General features: G+C 46.8%; 1 protein-coding gene across 1 annotated transcript in view; it reads right to left on the minus strand.

Annotated features, from left to right (window-relative positions):
* Positions 1 to 12,761, minus strand: part of EPRS1 (glutamyl-prolyl-tRNA synthetase 1) — a 51,328-nt gene that overhangs the window by 22,787 nt on the left and 15,780 nt on the right. The window contains 10 exon segments of the mRNA XM_075267088.1: positions 232 to 342; positions 4,194 to 4,253; positions 5,170 to 5,254; positions 7,613 to 7,846; positions 7,977 to 8,148; positions 9,436 to 9,628; positions 9,781 to 9,907; positions 10,807 to 10,901; positions 11,245 to 11,360; positions 12,294 to 12,450. Coding sequence (XP_075123189.1) covers positions 232 to 342; positions 4,194 to 4,253; positions 5,170 to 5,254; positions 7,613 to 7,846; positions 7,977 to 8,148; positions 9,436 to 9,628; positions 9,781 to 9,907; positions 10,807 to 10,901; positions 11,245 to 11,360; positions 12,294 to 12,450 — 1,350 coding nt within the window.

Consider the following 12,761-nt stretch of genomic DNA (forward strand, 5'->3'; position numbering starts at 1 on the left):
CTGTCCACAGGTTGTGTGTGGTATTGCAGCTTAGCTGTTGATCCAAGCTGCAATACCAGACACAATCCATAGACTGGTGTGGGGACATTTTTCAAAAACAGCGCCACACTTGTCTATGGGTTGTGTCCGATATTGCAGTTTGACTACTTCAGGGCTAAGCTGATCACTTGGGAACCCTCCTAACATGTCCAAGCAGAGAACCCCATAAATAAAAAGATAACTCATGGAGACCTTTGGGTGTTTGGCAACTTCTGTGGCTCCTTCTTGGGCACCTGGGACGTTCACTGGGACCACTTGGCTCTTCAGTAAGGCATTGTACCGCGGGGCGATGGGGTCAATGACCTGGTGGAGGGAAACACAGGAGCGGCTGAGAGGACGACATGGACATTAGCGGTCACCAATGACGCTGGACATTTACTGGTCTTGAGTATCCAGAACGGAAGTGTTAGCAGATGACTCCGGCTGAAACAGTCGGCGACAAGCCCTACAGCAACAGCGCCAGAACTGACAAGTAAGTACATCAGAAAGTTTGTGAACCCAAAAGATCTTTAGCAGTCACAAACCTATTTAAGGTCCAAGCTACAATCAGATGAGCTGCAATAACCAAGGCATTACATATCCTAAGTATAGGTCAGCAATATCTGATCAGCGGGGGTCCAATCCTGCGGTGAGCACCCCTTCCACTTTACAGGACAGTGATGTCATTTTCATGGGTCACATGGCCTGTCTGACGATCACTCAGTCCCATTCAAGTGAACAGACTGACATGCAACACCAGCGAAGAGGCTGCAGCTGATCTGTGGGGGTCTTGGCTGTGAAAACCCTTTTGAAAGATAAGTTAATGGATGCCTGCAGCCACCACTAGAGGGCACTGTATGGATGCCTGAAGCTACTACTAGAGAGCAGTGTAAGGATGCCTGTAGCCACCACTAGAGGGCACTATATGGATGCCTGTAGCCACCACTAGAGGGCACTGTATGGCTGCCTGCACTCAGCGCTGTGGTTTCACATAGTCAGAATTATTTTTTTCACTTAAAAAGGGGTTTTCCAGGCTAATTAATGGATGACCTATCCTTCAAATAGGTCATCAATTTACAGATCAGCAGGGTTCAATAACCAGGTCCTCGGCCGGTCAGGTGTTTGTAGAGGCTGCAGCATTCAGGTAAATGCTACAGCCTCTCCACTACTTACTAAGCACAGCGCTTTACATTTGTACTGTGGCTGAACTTGGTATTGCAGTTCAGACCATTCGCTTAAAAGGGACTGAGCTGCGATCAGGCCATGCGACCAATGAGCGCAAGGTCACATGGTCTGTAAAGTGGAAGTGCTAGTCAAAACAGCTGCTCTGCGGGGGTCCTGGGGGCCAAACGCTCATGGATCTTCCATTGATGACCTATCCTACGATAGGTCATCACTTATAAAGTCCTGGGAAATCCCTTTAAAGCTATGCAGAGAGGGATCTGAAAAACAAAACCGACATGTATATCTACAAAGGACACAGGTTCAGGTAGGACCATGACTAATTCCTCCCTACCTGCTAACCCTCCCGTCCAGACTCAAGACCAGTTAATGGCGTCCATATATACATCATTACTACAGACGACCACAAGCTAGAAGGCACATGCTGAACAGGCAGAGGTTGATCATTTCCATATGAAGTCAAGCAGAAAGAAATAGAATTGCAAGACCGAGGCGGTGCAGGGCCTGGCTGGACGACTCTGTAAAGATGGAGGACGGGCGAGCGCAGTATGAGATATAAGAACGTAGCCTGATCTGTAGGGACACATGATCCAGCCAGCCCCTGAGCAGAACACAATCACAAACCCCTGGACTAAGCCAAAATCACAATATCGGAGGTCTGATACAGGTCGGGGGAGTGTGGGCTAGGCTAGAGGATTGTGGAGAATTGCTCTGCACGGGACCAACCAAATTCTTGGAGCTTAAGTATTGTGGGAGAGGCGGATACGGACTGTGGAATTCACTGGATAGAAGGTGCATTCACTGCGTATATGGTGCAAGAACCTGGCCTCACATGCGCCCTTATAGAATACGTGGGGGATTAGTGGTGAATGCCCAGAGCCACATTCAGGGCAAGCACTGGTATTGGCTTTATAGTCAGCAAATCTATTCCCTGCTACTACTAGGGGGGGGGGGGGAGTAAGTGTAACCCCACTGAGTATAATGAGGACCATTGGGTGTCTCTTCTTTGTCCCTGAAATCACTGGATGATAAAGTCAGGCTTGTGGGACTTTTTTGGTCGGGATTTTTTTTAAATGTAGATGGCAAGCCCCATATAGGGATCAATGTACATTCTTTCCTAGCAGTATGTCTTTGTAGTATGGGAAGAAATCCACGCAAACACGGGGAGAACATACAAACTCCTTGCAGATGTTGTTCCTGGCAGAATTCGAACCCAGGACTCCAGCGCTGCAGTGCTAACCACTGAGCCAACGTGTGGCCCTTTTTTTTGGTTGGGATTTCTGACAGACCCTTCAATGGATGGAGCAAATGTGAGAATGGTCTTACGTGAATATTCCTAACAGTCTGGTTAGAGAAGGCACCCCGGATATTTCCTAACACATGGACATGCATGTAATCCTTGCACTGGATATTTATATGTAAGTGGGTAAGGGCATACTTATATACAGCGGTTTCACGCAGAAATCTCTGGACACCATTCACATTTTTAGTTGCGGAAATTGCTGCCACGTGTGTACATACCCTAACACTTGCCATACACATCAATGATGGCCATGTCTACCATTTTAGGTGGGTGAGAATGGCTGACTAGGTCTATGTATAGGGGTGCTCAGACAATAACCCGATGGCAAATGGCAAAGGAAAACAGGACTGGGCAATGTGGCTGATCTTACAAGAACTAACTGATACTAATGGGGTCTGGTAACAGTATATTTCCCTTCTTCTTGTTGACTACACATGCACACTCGGCCAAGATGTGGAGGAGTTCAGCTGACAGAGAAGGTGTACGGGAATCTTAGCACTCAAACAAGCCTGGAAGACAATAAGGGTAAGTGCACATTGGGTTTTTTGGACTAGAACCTGACGCGGAGGCCATCTCAGGTTCCGGTCCAAGCTGCAACTGGATGCCGATGCAGTGCATCGGCATCCAGTCGCGCACTCCACTCCGTATTAGGCCCAATAAATGGGCTTAGTCGGGAGGAGGGAGTGTCTTCAGGACGAATCGCCAAGGCGCAACAACCTGAAGAATGAGCATGTCCATTCTTTTTTCCGGTAGCCGAAACAAACGGCTCCCAGAAAAAAAAAGAACTGATCGGCTTGCAATGATTTCAATGGGAGCTGTCTATTTGGTCAGGATTTTAAGGCGAATACAGCCTCAAAATCCTAACCAAAAAAACCCACGTATGAACCCGGCCTAACAAGCCTGAAAGACAGTAAAGCGAGTCACAGCGCCTGACCGACTGCTGCAACCCCTTTAATCCCCTGGTCAGTGTCAGATGGAGAGAGGCGAGTGTTCAGTTCCCTGCAAGTATCATCAAAAACATGAACACTTGGTAGTCATTTCTTACAGACTCATTCCCTATAATGTGAGCTACTGCGACTCTTACAAATGGGTGTAACCCCATCATTTGGGCGGATGTGTCCCCTCTGCCGTCACCTCTCTATGGCAGTGAATGCACCTTTGCAGACAACACTTACTAGAAGCCAGAGAGCTGCGAGACACTTCGGCACGACAGCCACGTGGCGATGTGATTGTGTCAATTTTTTTTTTTTTCTTAAACTGCAATAGGATGGAGTAAGCAATGTACGCTTACACAACTGTAAGCTATATGCCAAAGGCCAAAGAAAAGCAAAATGACAAAAAAAAAGAGAGAAAAATAAAGAAATAAGCGTTGAGTGGTAATACCTTCTTACAGATAGCTCGCAGCTTGGAAGCAGAAAAATGAAATGCAGAGTTTACTGATCAAATTCACGCCAAGATCCGTTCCCACAAGTCAGCGTTTGGTTGGGGGGGAGGGGGCAAGTCAATGGAATCATGAAGACATTCAGGAGAGTTATAGGTCTATGTATTAATGGCTTAGGTCTAAGGAGCCTGCAGGACATGTTGTTACCACGTACTGCAGACTACCGGGGAAGTAGTCAAGAGGTCAGTAGGGGGCGCTCTAATGGATAGAGCGGATGTCCAAACCACACGGCACAGAGTTGCTGTTTACCTTCTTGTTAAAGGCCCAGATTTTGTCCCATTCCATGTTCACGACAGATCGGGAGGAGCCCTGCGGGCAAAACCACAGAAACGTCAAATGAAGAAAAGTGTCAGGTTTCATCAAGTTTTTATTTAATGGTAGACGTCACATATACGGCTATATAGGGGGCCATATAGGGCTGTAGTGTGCGAACTAGTCTTTCCTATGTACCACCGTATTATGACGCCATTGTGCCGAACATCCGTTGCAAAGGTCAGGACTGACGGTGCTTAGAGCAGTTTAACCATTTAGATGCTGCACTTATGTCATTATTAAGTAAATTGATGTGACATCACAAGTTTGTTTAAATCTTATAAGCGGCTGTGACATCACACGTGGGTTCACTCGGGTAAGTTACTGTGACATCACAAACATGTATTTGTCAGATCTGTCAAGTATTTGCTGTGACATCACAATGATATTTTTGTCAAGTTACTGTAATATATTTGCTGTGACATCACAAGTGTGAGTGTAATTCTCCCAGGTGATCTACTGTGACATCACAAGAGTCCTTCTCTCTTATAAGCTCTGTGACATCACAATTGTGCCAGATTAGTGCAGACAGGCTATAAACACAATCTATTGACATGGGGGATGGTAACGGCTTCATGTCAGTGTGATCATACGTTTCTCGGAGAAGCCTTTCAGCAGCTTTTGCTCACTTGTTTTGTTCTGCTAAATTAAGCTCATTTCCTTATAGCTTTATTTTTGTCCGTTGCTCTGATCCGTCACAGGATCCGAACAACTGACTAAATACTAATACAATGAGTGATACAGACGGAGCACATTCTATTTGCACTACAGTGAATGAGTACGGGTGCAGCCAGAACGTGCGCCGTCTGATCCGTCGCTATACTAGTTTTTCAGTTTATAGTTCTGATCCTATGAGAAAATGAAGCGGACGTGAACTTGGCGTAAACCAGTGACGCTCTCTTCTAGGACAGACCTGCGCGGCGATGAATTGTTTCAGCCCCTCCACAGTCATTCCTCTTCTGAGAACGCCTCGGACAGTCGGGAACCTGGGATCATCCCTGTGGTAAGAGATAGAAAGGAAGTAAAAGCAATGTATCAGTTGCTGAGAAGTGTATGATATAGATAGATAGATAGATAGATAGATAGATAGATAGATAGATAGATCATAGTGGGATAGATAGATAGATCATAGTGGGATAGATAGATAGATAGATAGATAGATAGATAGATAGATAGATAGATAGATAGAATGTATTGCCTTACACCTATATATAGGTCTATAGAACAAACTCGACATTTCTACAGGTAATATTATCATATTGTATTTTCTCAAGACAATGAGTTTTCTAGCATTTTTTCCTGTAATCTGTGGATGATTTTTCAGCTACTTGTGGCCTTATCCATAGGGGTTAGCCGGGCTTAAAGTGATCCTATCATTGGATACCCTTTTTTCTCCCTAACACGCAGGAATAGCCATAAAGGGGCTCCATCAGCAAAATGATGCTGTATGAGCCCCACATATGCGTGAATAGCCTTTAAAAAGGTTAGTCAGGCACCGCTAATCTTATATTAAACCCCCCACCGCTTTAAAATAAAAGTATAAAAACAGATGTAAATTATACCTTAGCGTGCACGCTGGGTGGTGATCCATGGTCCGACGTTATCTTCTGGCACGCCTACCTCTTCTTTCTTTCTTCTTTTGGTGACGCCCTCCAGTCCAGGCTTCATCGTCATCTTCTTCCGGTGGTTCAAATCCGACTGGATCAAATCCAGCGCGTGCGCACTGCCATTGAGAAAAATGGCGCCGGAGTGTGCGCAGTAGCTCCGGAGGGAGCGCTACTGCGCATGAGCCGGATTTCAACCAATCGGATTTGAACCGCTGGAAGAAAACGACGATGAAGCCGGGGAAGAGTCAGGACCGGAGGGCTTCGCCGAAAGAAGAAGAAAGAAGAGGTAGGCGTGCCAAAAGATGACGTCAAATCGTGCATCACCGCCCACCGCGCACGCTAAGATATGATTTACATATATGCTTTTATAGTTTTGTTTTAAAACAGTAGCGGGGTATAAAATAATATTAGCGGTGCCTGAATAACCTTTTTAAAGGCTATTCACACGTATGTGGGGCTCATACAGCATAATTTTGCTGATACAGCCCCTTTAAGAAAGACAATTCTTCTCCTACCTTTAGATGACTTCTTCACGCCACAGTTCGGCATATAATCCGGTTTTCGTCGGTATGTAAATGAGTTCTCTCGTCGCACCGGGGGGCATCCCCAATGCTGCGAGAGAACTCTCCAGCGCTGCCTCCATCTTCTTCAGGAACGGGCTCTCTTCACGTCTTCTTCCGGGGGTTGGCTTCAAGCTTCTAGGCCTCGGGCCTAGGGCAAAGCCGACTGCGCAAGCCTGCCGGCCACAAGAAAATGGCTGCTTATACAGTATTGTAAGCGGCCATTTTCTTGTAGCCTGCAGGCATGCGCAGTTGGCTACCTCAGGTCTAGAAGTTTGAAGCCACCGCCGGAAGAAGACCCGTTCCTGAAGAAGATGGAGGCGGCACTGGAGAGTTCTCTCGCAGCATTGGGAACGCCCCCAGTGCTCTTTGAGCGCTGGGGCCCTCCTCCAGTGCTGCAAGAGAACTCATTTGCATAACGACGAAAACCGGATTATATTCCAAACGTAGGCGCGGAGAAGACATCTAAAGAATAGCCTTTCTTAAGGCTATTCTGATGTGGTAGGCAGAAAAAAAAAAGAGTTTTAATGATAGGATCCCTTTAAGTTATTTATGGTCTATCCTCAGGATAGGTATCAGTAGGGAACAGAGAGCCCCGCCACTGATCATCTGTACACAGCCACTTCTGACGCTCGTTCTATACACAACACAGGGCCGTCCAACGCTCATTGTATGCATAATATAGGGCCAGAAGCAGAAAGCTTTGACCCCTGTATAGAAGCCGGTCATCACTGCAGAGCAGCGCTCACTGAAGTCAGCCAGAAGCGGCTCCTTCCAGCTGATCAGTCCAGGGGCCAATCATAGGCCATAAACTGCTTAAAGCTCATACTTATGACCTATTCACACAAAAGGTCATCAGTATCTGATTTGTGGGGGTCCCCACCAGACTCGCCAACGATTAGCTGACCGGGCAACCTCCAGGCGCCAGAAGTTACTGTACTGGACAGGGCCGAAAGCAGCTCTAATATTCAGGTAACCGACACAGACCTGCAGCCCTGTCCACCATATATTACATTATATATTACAGGTAGCTCCAGATGGGACATATTTTGCAGCAGAAATGTCTGCAATGATGATGATGATGATGATGATGATGATGATGATGATGAAGCATGTTGTGACGATGTCCCCCAAGCTTCTATATGATGAGGTGCCCACGTACGGCTTCTATGGGGAGTCTGACACTTACCAGCCATCCACAAGGCCTTCGTTGACAAACCAGGTGAGCTTTCGCTTGGACAGTACGGTGTTGTTGAGGTTCAGGCGGCTATACTCCCAAATGTACGGCTTCCTGATTCCCAAGGCGTCGATGATCCAGTAGAACTGCTCATCACGGTCGTGATATTCTGTCGTTCTGAGAGCGTGTGTGACGCCTTCTACACTGTCCACTATTGGGCAGGCGAAGTCATATGTGGGGTAGATGCTGCAGAGGAAAGCACACGGTAGATGTCCGATTTAGGAACTGTCCAGGTACGGTAGAAAATGTCTGACTGGTCAGTGTTGGACAACCATTGCCAGGTTGGACTGTCCTGTCACAACTTGAGCTCACTCACTTGTATTTGCTTCCTGTCCGTGGATGTGGCTGGGTCTTGCAGCGGAATAACGTGGGGTCTCGCATACAACCATTGTTGGAGTTCATGTCAATTTTAGCCCGGAGACAGCAGGTCTGACCGTACTCGGAGCCCTTCTTCATCTCCTCCCACATGTGCTGGTTCTTCTCCACCGCTGTAGTACAAAAAATAGGTGTCATAGTGAATATGCAATATAAAATAATATCAGACATTGTATATAGTGTGTGACAGACAATGGCCTCCAGAGGGCGCTCTGCTCAACAATATCATTGAAACCTAATAAAAGAGAGGCTGCCATTAGACCCAGCATATCACCCCAGCCCTGCAGATAGATAGGTTAGTGACACCAGACCCAGCATATCACCCCAGCCCTGCAGATAGATAGGTTACTGTCACCAGTACCGGCATATCACCCCAGCCCTGCAGATAGATAGGTTACTGTCACCAGACCCAGCATATCATTCCAGCCCTGCAGATAGATAGGTTAGTGTCACCAGAACCAGCATATCACCCCAGCCCTGCAGATAGATAGGTTAGTGACACCAGACCCAGCATATCACCCCAGCCCTGCAGATAGATAGGTTACTGTCACCAGACCCAGTATATCACCCCAGCCCTGCAGATAGATAGGTTAGTGACACCAGACCCAGCATATCACCCCAGCCCTGCAGATAGATAGGTTACTGTCACCAGAACCAGCATATCACCCCAGCCCTGCAGATAGATAGGTTAGTGTCACCAGAACCAGCATATCACCCCAGCCCTGCAGATAGATAGGTTAGTGTCATCAGAACCAGCATATCACCCCAGCCCTGCAGATAGATAGGTTACTGTCACCAGAACCAGCATATCACCCCAGCCCTGCAGATAGATAGGTTACTGTCACCAGTACCAGAATATCACCCCAGCCCTGCAGATAGATAGGTTACTGTCACCAGAACCAGCATATCACCCCAGCCCTGCAGATAGATAGGTTACAGTTTTTGTCAATATGCAAATTAGCTCTCTGTAGCATTGAAAATGCTGCCATTGCTTCGAAGAGGTAAGCAGAAACACCTCCATTGCTATCATTTGCATATTGACAAAAATGGAGCTCTCTCAGCAATGGAGGACAGCCAGTGATTGAGATCTCAGCCTTCAATTCAATTAAAGATCAGCAGGGGTCCAACACCTGAGCTGTTTGAAGAGGCCCAATCATTCAGTATTAATCAGACACAGTGTTGTCTGTTCACTTGAATGGGACTGAGCTACGATCAGGCCATAAGACTGACAAACATGATGTCACATGGCCTGAGAAATAGATGAGGTGCTCATGGAGTGCTGCTGCAGCTTCAAACAGCTGATCCATACCCTCACTGGGGGGGCTATAGATATGTGTGTAGATTAATGATTACATCCACAACCCCCAGCACTATTTTGGGATTAGCTCATCTGCTCTTACGGTTGTTCCTGTGTTTGGACTCGATCCTCTGCTCGCGCTCCGCCTTCATCTGCTCAGCAGGGGTATCATCTACATAAGCCTTTCCCTCTTGAATCAGTTTTTCTGCATATTGCATAATTTTCTCAAAGTGGTCAGATGTGTATGTGAACTGGTCGGGTTTGATCTGAAGTAACGAGACGTCTTCCAGAATAACCTGAGAACAAGATTAAAGAAACAGATCTGTAAGATATAACAGATCAACACTGATGGAACAGATTGCAAAATCAATAAGTGAGCCTGGGCAACAGATCCAGGACTATATACACATACAATAGGAGTATACAGCAGGGGTACACCTTACAATACCTTTTCAAAGTCTTCCTTCTCTTTCTCTGGGTTGGTGTCATCGAACCTCATGATAAGCTTCCCTTTGAAGGTCACCTGGTAATGCTGATTGAGCAGAGCGGCCTTGGCATGCCCGATGTGCAGGTACCTGCGGAGATCATCACATATGACTACCATATGGCAGAAGGTTATTGGGGTTACCTTATGAAGATGGCGAGTGACTGGCTGCTGCAAGTCTAGATGCTCTGATCCCTGGCAATGAGCTGTTATGGCTGGGGAAGCCACAGGTGGGTAACCATCCTACAGGAGACATGCCGACCAAGGAGGTCCATTAAAGGGATTCTACCATTAAAATCACATTTTTTGTCGATCACACGTAGGAATAGCCTTAAGAAAGTCTATTCTTCTCCTACCTTTAGATGTCTTCTCCGTGACACCGTTCGGTAGAAATCCCGGTTTTCGTCTGTATGCAAATGAGTTCTCTCGCAGCACTGGGGGCGGTCCTCAGCGCTCAAACAGCACTAGGGGCGTCCCCAATGCTGCGAGAGAACTCTCCAGCGCCGACTGCATCTTCTTCAAGAACGGCCTCTTTGCGCAATTTCTTCCGGAGCTGGGGGTCAAACTTCTAGGTCTCGGAGCAGATTGCGCATGCCCGCAGCCACAAGAAAAATGGCAGCTTACACAATGCGGCCATTTTCTTGTAGAAGATTTCTCTCGCAGCATTGGGGACACCCCCAGTGCTGCAAGAGAAATCATTTGCATACAGAAGAAAACCGGGATTTTTTCTGAATGGCAGCATGGAGAAGACATCTAAAGATCGGAGAAGAATAGCCTTTCTTAAGGCTATTCCTACGTGTGATCAAGAAAAAAATTTGATTTTAATGAAAGAATCCCTTTAAAGGCATGGACATGACATGACATACCTCCTGTTAGATCTTCACCCCTGCAACATACATGACAAGCCTCACCACTGCTATGCAGATAGATGCCAGATACTGCCAGTGAACCCCCATTCTACTGACGGGGGACACCACTGGGAGAACTTACCCACTTGCCTCCGGAGGGAATCTTACTACAACTTTTCCCACTTCGGCCCCTGGGAGCTCAACAAACTTCCCAACATCTTGTTTCTTCTCAGTAGGCTAAAAGAAAGAAAAAACATTTTTTTTACAAGATCAAATCAGAAAAAATTTGGTATAACACTGCTGGAGCCCCCAGTGCTCATAAGAAGGGTCCTAGAGTGCCCCATGTGAATTATTTGGCAGCGTTTATCCCCAACTGCCTATCACTTCTAAGGGACTGATGTAGATCACAATTCCAAAGGCCCCGCAGAAGTCAATGGAGAGGTGACTGGGCAGGTACACCGCCACATAACTCACATGGGGCTCTTGGGGAACCCAGTTTTCATGAATGCTGGGATAGGAAATTCAGAAGGTATTACTAGTAGAATTCTGGAAGTTTAACCCCATGCATGGATTGACTCACCGCTGCTACACTCAGCTTTCCTCGGAACGGGACAGTGGGTTCCAAGAACGTGTACCAGCGACGGACATTGACAGCAGCTTTGTTCTGTTTCAACTGTTCCTGCCATGAAGCGCTGACTGTACGAGGGAACAAAACATCAGGTCACACCTCAACATAGAATGCAGGAAGAAGACAGATGGGCGATTCCAGTGCCATGTTGTTTTTGGATGTGTGTGTGTGTGTGTGTGTGTGTGTGTGGGGGGGGTTATGGTACTCTATATTACATAGTGTACATGTGGGGCCTAAAAGTTCCTGCCACTAGGTCTCTTCCCTTCCCCCCCAGCTAATTTGCTGTTCAATCCGTTGTTACTAAGGATGTCCGTCCCTAGAGACATTCCATTCTGTCTTGCTTATCTCAATGAGCGTAGGGTGATCCTTTTCTCTATTCACACAGTGAATGCAGAGGGAAGGGGTTGATTCTCCTCCAAACCTGCACAGATAAGTCTGCAAGTTGTTGCTATGTGCAAAAGACTGAGGATTCTGCAGACCTCACAGCTTACAAAGTAAGAAAAGTCTTCTTTGTACTTGTATCTACTTCTGGCTGCTTGTGTGGTTACAGATGGCGTATTATTCACAGACCGCAGCAGCAACGTTACTGACTGTGCTCATAGATTTTTTTTTTTTCTTGCGTTTTATCTGATTGCTTACATGTATTTGCCCTGTATTAGCAGTCCAGTGTTCCTGGATCTATATTACGGTCACTTGGGCTTCTCTCCGCCATTGTACAGTTACTCCTGGCAGAATGGAAGAACTTTATCTTGTGACCAGACTGGACTATGGTCTAGAGGACCTGACCTGTCCTGCATTCCACCGACAACCCAATCATATGTATAAACACTGTGCAGTTCTTAGTTTCCCCTATGGCGGCGTTGCGGGGTATCTGAACACTTACTGCAAGGTTGGCCACAGATCATCCTATTTGGATCCATCTAAGATGTAGGGACTGCACAATAAGGATGCAAACAGGGAATAAGGGTTTGTTCCCTACCAGTAGTACAGCCGTATAATACCTGCCAAAGTGGAGAAGACACAGATGTCTGCAAGGGTCAGAGCATCTCCCACCAGGTACGTCCGGAGAGACAGGGAATGGTTCAGTTCCTGCAGGGCAGCCGAGAACGTGGACTTGTCCAGCAGCCGGGTCTGACTGAACTCCACCCAGTGGTTGATCTGGAGGACAACAAGAAACTTGATCATTACCAAACGTATTGGTGATCGCATCAGTGATCCACAAAAGGTACATCATTAAAACAAGACCCAAAAACAATGGTGGATTTGCTGGGGGAGGGGGGATTATGGCTTTGAAACGCAAATGAATAGTCTCATGAAGCCCAAAATAGACTTGCCCTTAAAGGGGTTTCAGAGACCTTACCTATGAATAGGCCATGACCTTAGGATAGCTCATCAATATGCGATCAGTGTCACCCACCGACTCCCCACAGATCAGTTGGTTGAACAAGCCATAACGTTCAGGTAAGCAC

This window comes from Leptodactylus fuscus, chromosome 3, assembly GCF_031893055.1.
Source record: "Leptodactylus fuscus isolate aLepFus1 chromosome 3, aLepFus1.hap2, whole genome shotgun sequence".
NCBI lineage: Eukaryota > Metazoa > Chordata > Amphibia > Anura > Leptodactylidae > Leptodactylus > Leptodactylus fuscus.